This window comes from Anthonomus grandis, chromosome 4 (genome assembly GCF_022605725.1).
Source record: "Anthonomus grandis grandis chromosome 4, icAntGran1.3, whole genome shotgun sequence".
NCBI classification, from domain to species: Eukaryota; Metazoa; Arthropoda; class Insecta; order Coleoptera; family Curculionidae; genus Anthonomus; species Anthonomus grandis.
In genome coordinates, this window is record NC_065549.1 from 5,857,219 (window position 1) to 5,877,857 (window position 20,639).

Here is a 20,639-nt window from a genome sequence, read left to right on the forward strand (position 1 = left end):
TTGAGGAAATTTATACGATAGTTTGACCCTTAACTTTTTTATCTAATTTTTCTTACATCAACTCCTCGTAAAACAGCACACAAACAATCGCAAGACATTTAATTTTGAGGCGACGAAAATCATGTAAAGCAGATCAAATCGGCATTAAAAGTATTCCGGAAACAAATTCGCACGGACAAAAGGTCGGGTTATCACCAAAACCTTAACAAGAAAAGCTTTTTGTCCCTTATTAGAAAGACGAGAACGGGATGACGGGGGAGGAGGTGGACGGGCGAGAGAACAAACCGTTCCACCTCGTATAATAACGTTGGTTCGCTCTTTCGTAATTGTCGCAACATGAAAAGGGAGCGTCGGTATCCACCTGATCCATTAAGAGATACATCGGTTGTTCGTTCCATAGAATAGACGAGAGAAAGAAAGAGAGAGATAGACGGGGCCCGGGCTCGCCCTATCTTTCCGCGACATTCATCATGCCCCGGAAGCCTCCGAAAGATTCGGTAATTACGTTTGCGCAAGCGGAATGTAGAAGCGAACTATGCAGATCACATTTTAATGCAATTCCATCCATTATGCCGACGGAGCCATTAACACCCAGCCTTGATGCAATTTGGATTCTATAGAAACGAAAGCAACGATATCGGTTACGGAGGCTGCTTGCTGCTGATGCGATCCAGAACCGTATTTTAAGGAACAACCACCCTCCCCTTCCCCCCAAACCCTCCCACACTCCACTCCAGCTATTTGAATAACAAAAGACTACCAGGGCCTATATACGTTGTTATTACGTTATGCCATTTATAAGGGAAAGTTATCTGGTGCATGTGATTCTTTTATGTTTATTTAAGGAACGGTATGATTAAATTTGAATTCGGTATTAGGAGTTTTTTTTGGACGCCCAATGTGGGGATCAACATTACTGACTTTAGACCATTGTCATAATTTTTTTTTTTAATAAAACTAATACTTTTTATAAACAAATTTAATTGTTTAGAAACCTTGAAAATATTAGTCCATTCCAGGAAAGTAAATGGAGTTTAACTTTTAGGGCAAGTTTTATCAAAAAATTATAATTTATTCCTTTTTATGCTTAAAAATGTAATTTTTAATTAGTTTTTTTTTCATGTTTCTTTATTCTTCTTAGACTGCCTGGAAGAATTTCTTTACTTTACTAATAAGAGAAATAACCGGGAAAAATAGAATTAAAATAATAAATGCTTTATTCGAGGAATGTTAATGGATTTAATTAAGTAAAATGTCACTAAAAAATAATCAATGAATTTTTAATGTGTTTTCTTCTTGTGTCTTATATTTACTATAACTATATCTGGAAAAATTTCTGTATTTTACTAATAAGAAAAATAATATGGAAAAAAAGCACTATTTAGTCTGTCCGAGGAAACTTAATAAATTTTAACTTTTTTTGATTAATTTAACTAAAAAATGGCCATTTATTCCTTCTTATGCTTAAAAATTATTTTTCGTTAATTTGTTTTATTCCTGTGTTTTTACTTTTTTTATGACTGCCTGGAAGAATTTCTTTATTTCACCAATAAAGGAAATAACCTGGAAAAACTGAAAATAAAAAATAAAATATTTAGCTTTTTCCAGGCCAGTAAATAAGGCCCTAAAAAATGTAATAGTTTAAAGTAATTTGTAAGAAAAAATTGCTTTTTAGAAATTAAATAGCTTGAAATGAAGAATATATTCATTATTTTCCAAGTAATTTAAATGTGTCTTAAAAATTATAAAAAATGATTAAAAATGTTTTAATTTCAACTTAGGAAGGTTATTGACTGATGCTAAATGAAAAAACCATTCCTGGAAAGAACTTTTAGATCTCAACTGCCTGGAAGAAATCCATGATGACTTCTGTGATTTCAAAAACAATCAAAAATTGAAATAAAATTGGTCACTAAGTGTCTTAAAGACGTTCTGAAATGACCTCAACTGCCCTTAAAAAAATCTACTTACTCACACCAATAAAACAAATAACCCAAATAAATATACAACCCCCAAACTCCAATATTCCTAAACAATTCCAAAAGCACAATAGCCCCCGCCAACAATCGAAAAACCAACATTATAAATTCCGAAACCCCTTTTCATTATTAAACTTTTTCTTTTCTCGTCGTATATGCATTGTGGTACACAATGCACATTTTTAACAATAGGATAAGATACAGTCGACTATAGGGAGGATAAAGAGAGAGAGATATATATACATACATGCAAAAAAAAACAAAACACACACACACAGCAACGGTAGCTGGAAATACAGAATGGAATGGCGTCGGCTGAGCTGTCACCGACCATCAAAATAACACGGCAGCTAATGCTTTCTGACACCGGAAATGATTGGGTTTTCTGCCGCCCGATTGGACGCATTTCCGATATATCCGGATGTATATGTATATCTATATATATATATAGATATGGAAAAACCGAAAATTTTATATCAGTTTCTCTCAGTGGAGACGGACCGTCAAATATCGCAATATGGCAAAATTTTAGTCCATACCCCCTATTTTTTTGAATAGGAATTATTTAACGTTTACGTGAATTTTATATTGGTAAGGGATGATACGGATTTTAACGTTTTGCTTTTTTTGTTTGTTTTAGGTTTATTAACGCAAGGCGGAGGATAGTACAACCTATGATCGATCAATCAAATCGAGCAGGTAAGTTTTTGAATTTTTCGTTTTTTGGTAATTTTTTTTAAAATATAATTTAAACCCTTTAAATGTATTTATATAGGACAGTATTTTTAACTAATTGGAATTTCTGGGAATTTTGTGAAATTTATATGAAAAAGAGTTGTATTGGAAGAATGAAAATGACCCTTAAGTCATTGAAGCTCTTTAAATTATTAATTTTTAGTATTGGCACGATATTAACCAGTTTCCATTTAGAAGGAAATACAGAATTTGCTCTACAATAATTTATTAGTTGACAAATATATTTTAAGATACAGAAATGTTACAAAATTTATATGAATTTTATCATAACCAATCAAATCTAGTTTTAATTTTGGACTTTATAGTTTGTTATAGCATCTATGAATTTCTGTAGAAATATTACTTGATGTTATGTCATTTAAAAAAAATAATAATGTCATTAGTATTAACCACCCTTTTTTTTAATCAAATTTTTTTAATGTTTTCCAAAATATTTTGCTATTTCTGTTGCTCTAATAAGGTTATTTCGCTCTACGTATAAGCTTAGTAATATAATTTACACGTGCTTTATATTTATTGTGAGATTCTACGGTACATTCTTTTTTAAATTAATATTTAGCCTTTCCTAAAGTTTTATTATACATTTTATATTTTGCTTTATCCATGAATTTTTTTTTTCTTTGATTTTATGGTCTCTAGAATATTTTTTTGAATATTTATTTTGTTATTCAGTCGTTCTGTTACAAACGTTACAAATCTGCAAATATACAAAATCTTTACTATACTTTTTAAAAATTTAGAATTTCTTAAAATTATAGGTATAATATTAAATATAATTTTTTTTAAGTAGTCACGGCTGTTAAGGCAAAAACAAATAATTTTTTTATGTATGTACATATGCATGTATATATTTATGTATATGTATACTTATGTAGAACCTTATTTAAGGGTTACTTTTTTTTTAGCCGAATATTTCTGGGAAATTTTATGGAATTTATATTACTTATATGAATTTATATGAAAAAGAGCTTATTTTTTGCATTAAATTAAATACTGTAAATTGAAAAAAAAAATTAGCATTAACATTGTAAAACTCTAACAATTCTATGCGTGTTTTTAAAAATTATATAAATATTTTTTACATGTGTTACTATTTGGAATTTATTTTGTCACCTAATGTTATGTTACAAATTATTATAATTTGAATTGTAGAAAAGCTTCAAAATGTATTTTCAGTTTTTTAGTTTTTAATTTAAATTTTGACTTTGACTTTTTTGAGGAAAATGCAAAACTGCTATTTTTGCATATAATATTTCTAATGCTATAATAATTTTAAGTAATTTTGAATTTAAAAATCTATTCATATACCACCAAATAATTATCGAGGAAAAAAAATTATTGGTTAAATAAAACAACTTAAATCTAAATTTTCTTGAAAAAACAAGAGGCTAAAAGATAACGTTAAATGCCACAAATTAAATAAATAATTCTCTTTATTCCAGTCAGTCAAAATTATGGAAAAGTCTTGAGTTGTCGTAATATCTCTTTTTTATAGTCAATACTTTTATTCAAATGCATGAAATTGAAAAAATATATACACTCGCCGGCACAAAATTTCGCCACCCTGAAATATTGGCCAAGTTTGATGTTTTATAAATTTTTTATTTAAGGCGATAAGACATTAAAATAATTAAAATGAAATTATCTAATTTTTGGAAACACAAAATTTTACCATTCAGTTTATATCAATCTAAAAAGAAACCTCAAAATTTGTCGGAATTTTAAATTAAAATTAACAACTAACTGTTAGAAAATTATAACTTTTTATAAAATATTCTATTTCTTAAGAAACTTTATATAATTAAAATTGTTCAAAATTAGTTAAAACTTACTAAACTTTAATACTGAGAATTTAAAACTTATTAAATCTGAAATACATTAAAATTAAAAAATTTTATTATTTTTTAAAAAGATTTAAAAACATTTCAAAATTAAACATTTAATTTAAGTTTCTTTTTCCTAAGCTTAGAAAAAATTATTACAAAATTTTGAAAAATCTAAGATAACTGAAGTAACTTAAGGAGAAAATACTACTAAAATTAACAATTTTGATATTTTTTTTGAATAAGACAAAATACGTTAAAATTCTTGAACATACCCAAAAAATCAAAACTAATAGCGAAGTTTTTTAAAATTTCCAAAATTATTTAAAATTCAAAATTTAAATTGAAAAAAAATTAAGATTTCTATAGTGTAACACTAATTGAGTATTCAATTTCTTAAAATCAAAAATTCAACATTTATATTTTTTAATACTCAAAAACCTATTAACATACAGAAATTTTTTAAATATTTTTTTGCGGAAATATCAATAATTCAGTTAAATCATTAAAAATTTCTAATAAAAATTAATCATACAGTAAAAAAAATTGACATTTCTCATCATGTTTTTTTTTAAGTCATCTACACTCTTTAATAACATGATTCAATCAAGCATTTAGAATACAACAGTCCCTATTAATGCATAACTTAAGTGAATACGACCATCATTTTCTTATTACTTTAAATATGTTAATTCAATGAGAAGATAACGTGCAAATTAAAATGGTATTTTTGAGTGAAACCACTCGGCCATTTGTTAGTCAATGATCTGCCTCGCTCCCTCTCTCCTCTAGAAAACAGGAAAAACAACCTGCTGTAAGTAAGAAAGAAGAAGACGAGAAGAGAACAACAACAAAAAAAATAAAGCAAAGATTAGTGCCCAAAGGCGCACACTGACTCTCATACAAGACTTTTCGCTTACAATTCATATCGGCTTGATTACCGGTATATGGGATCGGCCCATATCTTTTTAAAAGACGACATACAACCTGCGTCGGGGCTTTAATGGTAACAACCAACACGGTGGATGGTTTCGGTTTAAGAATTTAAAAAAATTATATATGACGATGTGTTATAAATTTTGTTTTTTTTTTGGTTTAAATTGATGGTTTTACGAGGATTTATTATTGGTAAAAGGGGGGCGTTTTAGGGTGGCTTTTTGATCAGTTATTTTTGTCAAAAGTATCTGTCTGGGTGGGAGGCTTAAAAGCTTTAGGTTTTCAAGATATTCTCTACAATATGTTCTTGATTCAGTTAAGAGTATTAAAGCTAACTTAATATTTTTAAGAAATTTACTATTTCTAGATCGGGAAATTTAACTAGAAAGAATGAGGTTTTGAGATTTTATTTGAAATTAATCTAATTTTACTAAAGGGTTTAAAATTAAAGATTTTAAGTCCTAAGTTTCAATTTTCCATGCATTTTCAGAATTAAAGTTAAGAAATACCCAAAAACTTTCTTGAGTCTTGACTAATTAAAATTAAAAAACTGGAAATGAATGAAGTCTTTAAAATTTGGACATATCTAAAAGTTTATATTTAGTTCATAATTTAAATTATTCAAATTCGATTTTTTAGCAGAACGAAAATTCATAAATTGATGATTTCGAACATTCGTTTAATTAGTTTAAGTTGGAAAATTCAAAAAATTCTTAATATTAAAAATAAATAGTAATGAATATAAAAAAATTATATTCTTCCCATTTATATCCCAATTTAAAAATCTGTAGTAAGACTTTCTAAACAATAATATTTTGTAATTATTTTTTATTTTTTTTTTAATAACATTAAAAAGTATATTCTTAATATACTTATTTCAAAAATTATATAATTTGTATTTTTATGTTCGAAAATAATTTCAAATTTCTTGTATAAATTCAAAAATAATAAAGTCCAAGTTTTTAATTTTAATGGAAAAAAAAATAAAAATTTAATTTCTGCTTTCTAAGAAAATTCCACGATTTTTCCTTTAAATTAATTTTTTAACATAAAAACAATAAATAGTTTTGAAAATTGCTATTTTTATCAAAAAAATTCAGTATGCTTAAGATTTAAGAATTAACGGTTCTATAGTTGCAAATTTTCGGAATTACTCAAATACCATAATTATTTTAATCTTTTTTTAAATGAAATATTTCCTAAAATTTAAAAATTACTACATTTGTTGTGTAAATTAAAAAAAAAATTTAATTTTCAAAAAAAAAAATATAAATATTTCGTTTTTAAGAAAATCCTGGAAATTCCAAAATGTTATTTTTAAATTGTTTTTTTTTAAATAAATAAAATTGAATTAAGAAAAATCAAAATTACTATCTTTTAAAAAAAAATCACAATGTTTAAGGATCAAAAATTCGGTAATTCAAAATTCTTTAAATTAATTAAATATCGTATTTTTTTTTACTTTTTAAATTTTTTTTCTTAAACCAAATACTTGATGCAAAATGTAAAGTGCATCAAGTGATCAAATTTCTCGTATAAATTCAAAAATTATTTTTTTTTCATTTTTGTTTTTAAATGGTTTTTTTGACATTAATAATTCCGTAGTAATTCTTGTTCAAAAACATATTCTTGTTTAAATTAATAAATAAAAAATTTCAAAATTCTATATCGAAAAATTATATATAAAAACTGCCTTTTAAAAATAGTCCGGGAGTTCAAAATTCCACTTTTAATTCGATTTTTTAAATCAATGATAATAATAATAATATAATAATATTCAGCATAAATAGCTACATACAAAAACAAAAAATTTCCCCAAAAATTAATAAAAATAAAAATACCTATAATATCAATAATAATGTTCATAAACCTAATTCAACAACATACTTAGTCAGCAAAAGTACCATATAAGTAAGCAATAAATATATTAAATGTATAAAATAAAAATTAAAAATTAAAAAAAAACATAAAATAATGTTTTAAAAAGTATTTTATATCCGTATATCATTAAATAAAATAGTTTTTTTAATGTCATTTATGTTAAAAAATTGATTTACATATGTTAAAAGTATCCTAATTTCTATTAACCAAATACATATTTTCCAAAAATTATCAATTATCCAGGTCAAAATTTTCTTTTGCAAAAATAATTTCTTTAGAGTTTTTGCTTTTTAACGTAAGCCCATAAAAACATTGATTTTTAAAATAAATATCGTAAAGAAAATATTTTTAAAAAATGCAATTTTTAAACCACACATCTCCCAAGAATTATCATAATTTTAAAATTCTTTTATATATCTCAAAAATTCAAGAACTTTGGAAGAAACTGCCAAAATCTTAATTAAATCTACAAAATTCACACATTTTGCAGAATTCAATTTTTGTTTTTAAATATAGCGTAAGAGCTCTAAAAATTGAAAAGCAAATCCCAAATTTTAAAATTAATCATTGTCATTAAAACCCTTTTTAGACTTTTTAGGATATTTTTTGAAAATGTAAAACTTGTTCAGCAAAATTTTGAAAATTATACAAAATGGCCAATCAATAATTCCTAATGTTTTGAAATTGAAAAAACCGTTAAATTTATTGTTTATTTTTTGTTTATTGAAAAATTTAATAATTATCAAAATTTTCAACAAAGAATTCTCAAATTTTAGTACTTTTCTCAAACTCGTAAAAAATAAAAAAACCAAATCTTCAAAGTTGACAATTTTTTTTTAAATTAAAATATTTGGATGGTTCAATTTTATATTGGCAGTTTTTAAGTTAATAATCTGAAAATGTAAAAACGTGGCTATTTATCAAAATATCCTTGCGATTTATTAAGATTTTTAAAATCTATAGAAAAAAAAAATTTCTAGAACTGAAAATCGATAAAAAACAATTACCCATCCATCTCTAGACAGACGTGGCCTTAATTCACAATTTAACAGAACTTATTCCTTACAAAAATAATTAAATACAATATTTTTCCCTAATTTTCTTTAATTAATTAAGACTTAATTAAAATTTAGATATTTTGGTCGACATTTCGCATAAATGCTGAATCTAATGTTTTTTTTTTTCAGTCTAATTTAAATATTTCGCATACAAATAATTCTTTTGCAGAATTGATGATTAAAGCGTGTCTTGTCTTTCATGTTTCTAATCAAGTTGAAATAAGCATTACTTAGATTGTCAACGTTTTGTTTTTTATTTATAATACTTGGGTTTTTATTAATTTAAATCATTTAATCCTTTTTATAATTTTGCTGTCCAGATTGAATTTCTGTTTTCTCTGAAAATCAAATGACTGTTGAAAAACAAGGTTTGTACCTTTTTTATGTTCAGAAATTCTAGCTTTTACATATCTTCCACTAATGTCACATTCACAACATGGAATTTTATGGATTGCAATAATTTATAGTAAAATTTTTTTAAAGCTCAATAAACCCCTCTAAGCCAATATCTCCATAATCTCCATATATATATAAGGGCGGTAACGGAAAAATCCCTTCATATATTTTAATTGTTGTTATCAGGCGGCGTTGGCCATTATCCGGTATTAGCCGGTCACGGAGCTTAACTCGCTAAATCCATCTACCCAGAGACTTTTTAAGAGCAACGAAATTCTATCAAATTTCTCTCCCTCGGCGTTTTGGGGGCCCAATTGTGTTCCGCTAGTGATGGATTGGCCCGTGAGGGTCAATGGCTTCCTCCATTTCTCTTTGCCAAGCCAAGAGAGCCGGAGATCTAAAAAGGGACCCCTCTAACCCTCCCTAACCCCCTTACACAGAAAAATCGATCCTCGAATAAAATACTGCTTTTTACTGATGAAAAAAAGGAAATTGGCGTTCGTATCCACTTAAGTTATGCATTAAATTACTATAGTATTGAACGGTATTAGTCCGAGGACAGCGTCTTAACGCCACTAATAGTCTTTTCTCCGCATGCAGGTCCTAGTGGAGCGTATAGTCCGGACGGCACGATGGGTTACATGATGGGCGAGCAACAAATGATGCATCGGCCGCCCGGAGATCCCGCTTTCCACAACCAGTACGCGCATTATCCCGCCGAATACTACGGTCACCATCTGTGAGGTAAGTTTTACCCTTAATTTATTTATACCCGGGGTGGAATTATGCAGATTTACTTGCCCCAAATGGGTTATAGTCAAGACCCAGATGAGACAAGGGATTATCAAGATGTTTCTTGTTAAATGAGTTGGATGTGGGGTCAAATAAACTGAAAAATACTCAGGCGCTTATATTAGGCCATCCTGGGGGCGCTACAATAGATATAATTGTGGCCTATTTAAGTTATAAGATAATTAGTGTTTTTTTCCTGAAAATTCCTGAAATAAGAACAAGATACATTATTAACTCATTTGCACTATATTAATGAATATGAGTTATTTAGTTTGTTAGGTATTACGTCACTTATAGTAAAAATCAATTTAGAAAATAGTATCTCATACGCTCAAATATTGAAAAGAATAAGAAAGTAGACTTATTCCCGTATTTAAAAGAAATCTGAACTTAAATCTTTAATGATACCTTTCGTTATATTTAATTTAATGTATGTAAGTTCAACAAGTCTTAAATACAAATAATAATTTACTTAAGGTATAATAGGTTTTTTTTATATACCCAGGAGCTGAGGTTTAATCTATTGATCTCTGAGCTCGTTTCTTCTTTGCCCAGCTAATTTTATTATGAATATTGTAATTGAAAACGATAACAAAACCTACTTACTTCTCGTCTACACTTTGTTTAAAACTCGTTCTTAATTCGAGAATAGTTACAATAGTTTTTTTGTAATTTAACGTTTAATTGATATTCTGATAACAAATAATTCTTTTTTGGAATGGTCTATAGCTTTAACCTACGTAAAATCTTTCAGCACCATAAGAATTATTGCCCCATTGAAATTGATCCTGTTTTACTTGAGCTTCCACTACTTTATTGTGCACTGGAAAAAATTTTGCTTAATGTTTGAGTTAGAAAAATAAGCTACTTTTATTTAAAAAACTAATTGAGGTCTTACCCTAGCTTCCTCTACTTGATTAAGAGAACACTGAAAATAATTTATATAATCTACTCTTCTACGCACTAGGTTGTACTCTACACTCCAAAAATATTTTAACTTAATATATAAGTTAGAAACTTATTTTAAATAAAATTAGTCTAATTTTGCTCTACGTTCTCCTGGTTTTACAAATAAAGGTTTCCATACCGTTTGGACAATTTTTACTTAAAAAATATGTTGCTGCCTTAAAATTGGTCCTATTTTGATCCGGTTTCCACTGATTTATCTAAAATACTTTATTTTACACCGCAAAAAAATTAATAAATGTTATCATAATTTTGGGACAATTTTTATTAAAAAAATTGTTCTTCAAATATAAATAGTACGATTTTGCTCCCACTTCTACTAGTTTATTAAGAAAGCCCCACTTTACACTGAAAAAATATTTCTCTACTCTCTACTCTTCTACGCACTAGGTTGTTCTCTACACTCCAAAAATATTTTAACTTAATATATAAGTTAGAAACTTATTTAAAATAAAATTAGTCCAATTTTGCTCTACGTTCCCCTGGTCTTACAAATAAAGGTTGCCATACCTTTTGGACAATTTTTACTTAAAAACTATGTTGCTGCATTAAAATTAGCCCAATTTTGATCCAGTTTCCACTGATTTATCTAAAATGCTCTATTCTACACAGCAAAAAATAAATAAATAAATGTTAACATAGTTTTTGGACAATTTTTATTAAAAAAATTATTCTTCAAATATAAATGATCCGATTTTGCTCCCACTTCCACTGGTTTATTAAGAAAGCTCCCCTATACACCGAAAAAAATATTTCTGCTCAATTTTTGATTGAGAACAATTTTTACAGAGTGTTGAAGTTGAGGTTGCAATTTTCATTAGTATACCGAGACAAATCTGTCCCCTGGTTATTCTCTACTCTCTACTCTTCTGTGCATTAGGTTGTTCTCTACACTCCAAAAATATTTTAACTTAATATATAAGTTAGAAACTTATTTTAAATAAAATTCGTCCAATTTTGATCCAGTTTCCACTGATTTATCTAAAATGCTCTATTCTACACAGCACAAAAAAATAAATAAATGTTAACATAGTTTTTGGACAATTTTTATTAAAAAAATTATTCTTCAAATATAAATGATCCGATTTTGCTCCCACTTCCACTGGTTTATTAGGAAAGCTCCACTATACACTGAAAAACATATTTCTGCTCAATTTTTGATTAGGAATAATTTTTACAGAGTGTTGAAGTTGAGGTTGCAATTTTCATTAGTAGACCGGAACAAATCTGTCCCCTGGTTATTCTCTACTCTCTACTCTTCTACGCACTAGGTTGTTCTCTACACTCAAAAAATATTTTAACCTAATGTATAAACTAGAAACTTATTTTAAATAAAATTAGTCTAATTTTGCTCTACGTTCCTCTGGTTTAACAAATAAAGGCTGCCATATTTTTTGGACAATTTTTAATTAAAAAATATGTTGCTGCATTAAAATTGGTCCAATTTTGATCCAGTTTCCACTGATTTATCTAAAATGCTCTATTTTACACCGCAAAAAATAAATAAATGCTAACATAGTTTTTGGACAATTTTTATTAAAAAAATTATTCTTCAAATATAAATGATCCGATTTTGCTCCCACTTCCACTGGTTTATTAGGAAAGCTCCACTATACACTGAAAAAAATATTTTTGCTCAATTTTTGATTAGGAATAATTTTTACAGAATGTTGAACTTGAGGTTGCAATTTTCATTAGTATACCGGGACAAATCTGTCCATATCTCAAAAATTAGTTGAAAATGTTTTGCAAATTCTTGGTGTTTCTTGTAAAGATACTTGAGCGCATCCTAATGTCCAGTTTCTACGACTTTAATTTTATCAGTTTCTTTGGAAAATTAAGAAAGACTTAAAGGTCACTTTTTGCATTAATTTGTTCTTTTTTTGCTAGATCAACAAGATAAAACTGTCCGTATCTCTAAAACTAGTCATAAATCTTTGGAAAATTCTTGCTCTCTTATGTAGAGGGCAGTTGAGCGCACCCTACTATGCAGTTTTCAACATTCTAGTTTTGACAGTTTCTTAGGAATATTTGGAGAGATTTTAACGTCACCTTATACATTGATTTCACCTTTTTTTGCAATTTTTACTGGACCAACCAGACAAATCTGTCAATATCTCGAAAACTAATCGAAAATATTTAGAAAATTCTAGCTGTCCATTATAGAGGGAAGTTGAGCGCACCCTACTATGCGGTTTTCAACATTCTAGTTTTGCCAGTTTCTTTGGAAAATTTGGAGAGACTTTGATATCATCTTATACATTAATTTTACCTTTCTTGCAAATTTTTACTGGACCAATTGAGCAAATCTGTTAATATCTCCGATATGTCCTACATAAGAACCATCTTTGATGAAGGATGCTATTTATATAGATCTGTTTTTTTCTTACTTTCTAAAAATATCTTTGAATGATAAAAAAAATTTTTTTAAATGAATATCATACTTGATATTAGACGGTGAACAAAAATCTAATTAACAATTATAATTATATAGTAATATTTCTTTATCGGTTCAGATGATACACATTTAAAAAAAAGGGTCAAAAGTTGTGATTTTTTTTCTATTTGTCCTCAAAAACAGAATTATATTTGAACATCTTTTTATCCAAAAAAAATTTTTTTTAAATTGTATTTCTATAAAACATGCACTGTTGTAACCATGTTTGTTTCATTTTCTTTTACTTAAATAACTAAAATCTACAAAAATTGGACTTTTTTAAGCGCAACTACTATTTTTTTATTAAGAATATATTCTAGATTTCGTAATAGAAATTGATTTTTTCAAGAAAAAATTATACTGAATTGTAAATTTTTTATTTTTGCTTGCTATTTTACTAAATACTTATTTACTAGTTTAATTGTGTATTACATTTTCATATATTATCTAAAAAAAATTAAAGGCGCAACCTAAAACCAATAAAAAAACTTCCATCATATCCATTTAAATTATGCATTTGAAGTTTTGTACTTTCACCGTTCCAAAATAGTATGCTCATAGTTAAGCTCATAAACCTTATCATGCAGTTCGTCCTCATCCTAACTTTGATCATTAAATTGCGTGTAAATCAAAAATTAAGAAAAAACGTCTATCACATCCACTTAAATTATGCATTTCAAACGTAAAATAACATCAACTAACAATTTCTTTTTTCTTATTTATTCCAGGTCCCCTTCAGCAGTTTGTCACAACGACGACGACAATGGACATAGAAATATGCAACTCTTAAATGTGATTATATCTGTACAAAGTGTAAATGTAGTGCCCAGTGTTTAGATAAAAAAAAATAATAATAAATAATTAAATCGAGGACTTGTACAAAAGTATTAAATTTTAATCGTGCTGACTGCTGTAAATAGGAAGTTATTTAGTGGTGAGGTGCGAGGGTACCACGGAGAGGTCACCACCCCCTACCCTTTTGACGCTGGAGGTATTGGTACACACCCGCAAGCAACCAAGTCAACAGTAACGTGGTATAATTGTAGCTTAGGTTTATTATATCACACACTTTTCCCTATCTTGTCATTTGTTAATTTTTTTAATTGTTGTCCCGCTCAACCTGGAAAACGTACAACCGCTATGTAAGTCTTTTTTTTGTTTGTTTGTTTGTAACTTGACTATAATATTATACGGAGTACAGTTGTATAACGATTAGTGTTAAAATTGTAAAAAGTGTTGCTAAGATATGTTTGGCAACGCTTCCCTTTACACCCATGTTGTTAATGATATTCATACTAAGTATACGAAAATGTAACAATCATTATTGCTTTTTTTTTGGTTTAATAAATATTGTCTGAAATGTCAAAATGAGTCAAGAAGCGTTTTTTTTTTGTAATTTTGTAGTGGAGAGGGCATTAGATTGACGTTTTCCAAGTTTTTATTGTTTTTTTTTGTTTTGGTATAAGACACCAGTTCAAGAAGATGAGAGAACAAAAATGTCTTATGTAAAATTTAGTTTTTTATGGCCAGAAGAAGCTCATTTTTTTATTTTCAAAAAAAATCCTCTTTTATATGGTTCCTTTCTAATACATTTACTAAGAAAACATTAATTAAAGCGTCTACCGTACCAAATTCAGTTATGCATATCAACTACGTAATATCACTAAAAGGTTCCTATAAATTTCCTTAATAATTTATATCTTCTCCTTGTTCCTGAATTATTGAAATGTTTTTCTCATATTTGGCAAGCGGAGCCTAAAATTATTATTTGTATGTTTTCCATCTAAAGCATAATCTAAAATTTATAAGGAAACGTCCGTCGTATCCATTTAAATTATGCATATCAAGTTTTTATTCTACAAAGTCTTGAAATATACTAAAATGGTTCATAAAACGGTCACATGCATATTGCGTCCCTAATGCTTTTCATGCAGTTTGCCCTTATCCTAAATTGGAATATTAAATCCGAACAAATACTTGAGTAACTTGAAAATTGATTTTTTTTGGTTCTTATAAAGAAAAGTTAATCGTGTGCATTAAAGTTATGCCTAAAAATACTGTAGTTGTTAAACAGCTTTTGAAAATTAATAAACATTTGATTTTGAGCTGTATACAAGGTGTTACTTAATGAGGTAATGCCGTTTTTGCTTAAAAAATTCTTAAAATAGCGTTATTCCACGTGAAATTTGATATGTTACATGTCATGTTTTGGTGGAAAGATTTTCGAGATATAATTAGTGAAAAATCGTCAATTTTTTTGCTTTCAGAGAAAGGCAAACGGTTTTTGCATTTTATTTTTCACTTATAAATTACTGTATACTAGTAAGTTTTAGCATACCTACTGTGAAAATGACCGTTTGTCGATGTCAAAACAATGACAACTTTTGAATGTAATCCAGAAACTATTTTAGCAAAATAGGGTGTCCAATTTAAAATAATGAAATTAGCATCTACTTTTGCCCTTGTTTCATTAATTTTGAAAATAACTTAGACGAAAAGGAGCGTGGTTAATATACAGGGTGTCCCAAAAAAGAGTGTCAAGCGAGCGCCCAGAGATAGAGCAACCCTAGGGGAATCCGAATCACCCCCATGTATATGATCCGATTTTTTTTAGTTTAGGAGTTATTACATTTTTTGTGATTTTTTAGTATTATTCTTTATATATGTATAATTTTATGCTTATTTCTGCTATATTCATAGTAAATAGGTAAGGCGAATGCCTGATTTTTATTTTATTATTTAGATAAAAGTTGACTTTGACAAGAACAAATTTGATCCAGAAATTAAAATATTGCTTACAAAAATAAATAAATTGTGACATAAAAAACAAAAGTAAAAAAAGTTCAACAAAGTTAAAGGCGTTTCAAAAACTACAGCATTTTTTTTTCAAAACATAATTATTTAAGAAACCTTATCGGTCTATCAGCTTTTCACTATAAAAAATTCATTGGGCTACCCTTATCGCATCTTATCTAATTAACAGTTAAAAGGAAAACAAAAAAAGATTTACTAATAAATGAAATAAAGCAAAAAATGTTTTAATCACTTTATCTTTAATTATTACATAAAGTTTTCAAAATGACTACCTTGTTGTTCAATACAAATACGGCATCGGCGAAAAAAATTATCTTTTAACTGTCTAAATGCTAATCTGTTATTTTTGACGGTTTGTTTTGCTTCATTAATTTTTATTCTTAGTTCTAAGTTTCTTGCCTCTTGAGCGTACACGACCTCCTTGTAGTAACCCCAAACAAAAAAATCAATTGGGTTTAAGTCCGGTGACCTGGGGGGCCACTGAATTGGTCCACCTCGACCGATCCACTTGTGTCTAAATCACCTATTCAGATATTCTCGAACATTTATCGCATAATGGCAAGAAGCCCCATCGTTCTGAAAAAACATGTCTCTCCTTGTTTCCAAATCAACATCTTCTAACAGCTCATGAAGATTTTCTGTTAAAAAATTTAAATATGTAATAACTTTGTTGAACTTTTTTTACTTTTGTTTTTTATGTCACAATTTATTTATTTTTGTAAGCAATATTTTAATTTCTGGATCAAATTATCTTTGTTCTTGTCAGAGTCAATTTTTATCTAAATAATAAAATAAAAATCAGGCATTCGCCTTACCTATTTACTATGAATATAGCAGAAATAAGCATAAAAGTCGAATAATACCAAAAAATCACAAAAAATGTAATAACTCCTAAACTAAAAAAAATCGGATCATATATATGGGGGTGATTCGGAATCTCTCAGTGTTGCTCTATCTCTGGGCGCTCGCTTGACACTCTTTTTTGGAACACCCTGTATAGATCCTAGACAATACACCTTGTATATATTTCATAGTAAGACCTTAAAAGTACCATATACAGAGTTAATTGAATTAATTTTGTACTGCACGAAGGTTGAAACTTTGTTATTATGAATGATATGTTACATGCTTAGATTCTATTCCATACATGAGCGAAGAGTTTTTGAGGAGTTAGCAGTTGAAAATTGGCTTTTTTGCTTTTTGTAGGTTATAAAATCAATTCTATGTAATATAGAGAGATATCGAATCTAGAAATGTGAAGTAATTTTTTTTATTTTAAATAATCTTGACTCCCTAGTCTTCAATTTAAAATCATGATTTTGGTAAACAATTACAATTTTTCTCATTTTCTCCAAATTTCCACTTAAAGAATAAAATTAAATTAAACTTAAGTAGTAACTTTTTAAGTATCAAAACTAGAAAATTCTTAATATTTTCAAAACCAGAACTGAAAAATATCAATTCCAAAAAAAAAACTGCAAAATGAATTTTGGTGCTTGTCCATATAGTTTCGCTATTTTGGAAACTTAAAAAACTGGTTAAAAATCGTAGAAAAAGCAAAAATTTCATTATAACAAATTAATTATTAAAAATTTTATCTTAAAAATGATTTTTTAATGTTAAGAAAGCAAAAATATCAAAATGTAATTAAAGGATAAAAAAATATAAACATTGACAACTTTATAATTAAAAAAATATCCGAATTAGCCAAAGTTAATAAATTTTTGACAAAAGTTGTGTGTTATTCAATGTTTCGGCATTTTTTTAATTGTTTTTTGAATAATTTACATTCAGGTCGTTAAAAAGTTCAAGAGGATTTAAATATTTTTCTAAATTTGAAAAATGTTGAATATAAGATATTCCCCATTTTTTAAACTTGAAAATAAATTTAAAAAACGTATGGTAAAATGAAAAATTTAATATAGAAAATCATTATTTTGCCAAATATTTACAATTTTTCTCATTTTCTATAAATTCTTATTTGGACGATATAATTAAAAAAAATTAAATAATTTAGTGTCAAAAATCAATAAATATTAAAAAAAAATCTAAAACATTGTTGATATTTCCAAAACCAAAGTTAAAAAGTGTCAATGCCAAAAAAAGAAACAATTTAAGAAATTAATGCTTTGAGTATGTGGAACCCATAAAATATTTCGAAATTTTGCTTCCAGTAAATATTTTCTTTTTTTTTTCAAAAATTCGAAAAACTTGTTAAATAAGGTAGAAAAGGCAAACATGTGTAAATTATTAAAATTTAATTTTGAAAGTGACTATTTAATATTAAGGAAGCACAAATATCAAAATGGAAAATAGAAACTGGCAATTTCTTATTTAAAAAATAGCCGAATTAAATGCATTTTTGAGAAAAATTGCGAAATAATCTATTTTTTGAATATTCTCTTATTTAGTGGTGAAAATTCAATAGGCTCTAAACCATAATTAATTCTGCCAAAATTGAAAATTTCCAAAATTTGAGAGAAGTTGAGTATTTTCTGCATATTATTGCACTCGTTAAAAAATACAACTATCAGTAAAATATTGCGAATTTTTCATCTTAAATAGCTTAAAAAATTATCAAACATTCCACATCTTTCAAATTTGAAAGGTGTTTCTTATGAAAAATGCGAAAATTTGGAACATATTTTGATCATCCAATGCTCCCACAAGACATAAAAATTTTAAAAACTGTAAATTATAATCAATTTTTGATACTAAAATTGAGAATGAATATCCTGAGCTTTAAAGAGTTAACCGCCTTTTCAATCTTTAAACTGTTAAAATACTTTAATTTACAACATTTTTTCATAAATTTGAGAAAAGTTTATTAAATATTAGAGGAAAATTTTAGTTAATAAACATTTAAAGATTCGCAATGATCTTATAAGTTCGTAATAATGCCCCCCGCATACATTTTACAGTAATGGCTTAATACAAAACGTTGTCTTATTTTATAGTAATGCCTTAGGAGTACCATATACAGGATTGATTTAATTAATTGCAAATTTCTTAAATAATATTACGTAACATTTAATAAATTGTTACATTTTTAGATTCTAAATGGAATTTCAAGAATTTTTTATTATTTCTTTATTTTTGGAGGTTATAGAATCGATACTATTTAATATAAGGAGATATTGGATCTAGAGATATGATTGCCGTGAAGCTGTTTTTTTTTGTATTTTTAATTGTTTTTTTTCTATGTCTAGTGTTAACTTTAGAGGCCTCAAAAAATAAAAAAATATTTCGGGAATTGTTTGTCCAAAGTCTGACATATGATCCATCAAATTTCTTAAAATTTAACGTAGAATTTGAAAGTGCAATAATATCAGCATATTTCATTAAAAATAAGAAAGTTTGACACTGACGTGTAACACTAATTTTTGTTATTCCTAATGAAATACTACTTAAAATTTCAATAATTTTATCTATGTCAGTGAATAGAATCGATTTAGTACCACAGCTAGTGTATGAAAGTATGACACCTGAACAAGTTAACATTAAAGTATTTTATGGCATTATTTAGCTCACAAAAGAAGTGGTAAAGTTGAGCATCAGACAAAATACGAGTAATATCCTCAACTGCCTGGAAGAATAAAAATATTTAAATATCCATTATTCTCAAAGAGACTTAATTTAAATAATAAATAACCAAAAGTCTTATTCACAAGTCTCATATCTGGAAAATAATGAAAAAGATGACACATGTTTCGCCGCTTTACACGGCATCCTCAGACCTATCTAATAGAGCCATTAAGACAACCGGGACAGAATTCGAATTATTTGAAATTTGAAAATAGGAAAGTGAATTTAGTTATTTTGTATATAGTGCTTTCATTTCAAAACGATCCACCCTTAATAACTTAAAAAAAAAAAACACGTCAAATTAGATATACAGGGGGACGTTTAATTATGCATTTACTGAAGTTTTGTCAATCACCTCCTCACCTCCAGCTAACCTCACTTTAATATGTCAAATGGGAACCCCCATCGTTTGATACATCATAGTAAGGAGCGTAAAATTCTCTATTTAACGGTACCAAAAAAAATGAATACGGTAAATGTGTAAGCAAATAGTTAGCGAAAATGTCTAGAAATAATGAATATTTTATTTACGCCAAACTTTGGTATTTTAAATGAATACTTTTAGTGTACCGTTGAATAAAGAATTTTACGCTCCCTACTATGATGTATCACACGATGGGGGTTTCCATTTGACATATTAAAGTGAGGTTAGCTGGAGGTGAGGAGGTGATTGACAGAACTTCAGTAAATGCATAATTAAACGTCCCCCTGTATATCTAATTTGACGTGTTTTTTTTTTTTTTTTTTTTTTTTTTTTTTAAGAAAGTTATTAAGGGTGGATCGTTTTGAAATGAAAGCATACGCTCTAGTCGAGTAAAACAGTTATTTCTTGGAGCTAATGATTGGCTTAAAAATAAAATATCTTAAGAACTAGTAACTATGATAACTTCATAAAACAAAGATAAATGATTCGTTAAAACATTCTGCTACCACAATGATTGAGATACAAAAATGATTTGAGCAAGAATGGTTATGATATCAGAGGTTATAGAGGAGTCTTGGAGCTAACTCGTGTCTAAGTTTAAAGCCAAATATCTCAAGAACCAGTAACGATAATTTAAGAAAATAAGTAGTTAAAGATTCTTAAGAGTTTTGCTCAAACATTTATTAAGACTCAAAAATGATTTGAGCAAGAATAGCTGAGGTATCAGAGGTCATGGATATCTTAGTCGAGTAATGCAGTTTCGTCTTGACTATAGTGCTCAAATGTTGGAAA

The 20,639-nt window shown here is 27.5% G+C and overlaps 1 protein-coding gene across 1 annotated transcript in view; it reads left to right on the plus strand.

The window, feature by feature from the left end:
* Nucleotides 1-14,395, plus strand: part of LOC126735151 (homeobox protein homothorax-like) — a 140,692-nt gene extending 126,297 nt beyond the window's left edge. The window contains exons 5-7 of the mRNA XM_050439089.1: nt 2,620-2,678; nt 9,412-9,573; nt 13,753-14,395. Of these exons, the coding sequence (XP_050295046.1) occupies nt 2,620-2,678; nt 9,412-9,572 (220 nt within the window). The 3' untranslated portion in view covers nt 9,573; nt 13,753-14,395. The remainder of the gene's footprint in view (nt 1-2,619; nt 2,679-9,411; nt 9,574-13,752) is intronic.
* The last annotated feature ends 6,244 nt before the right edge of the window (nt 14,396-20,639 follow it).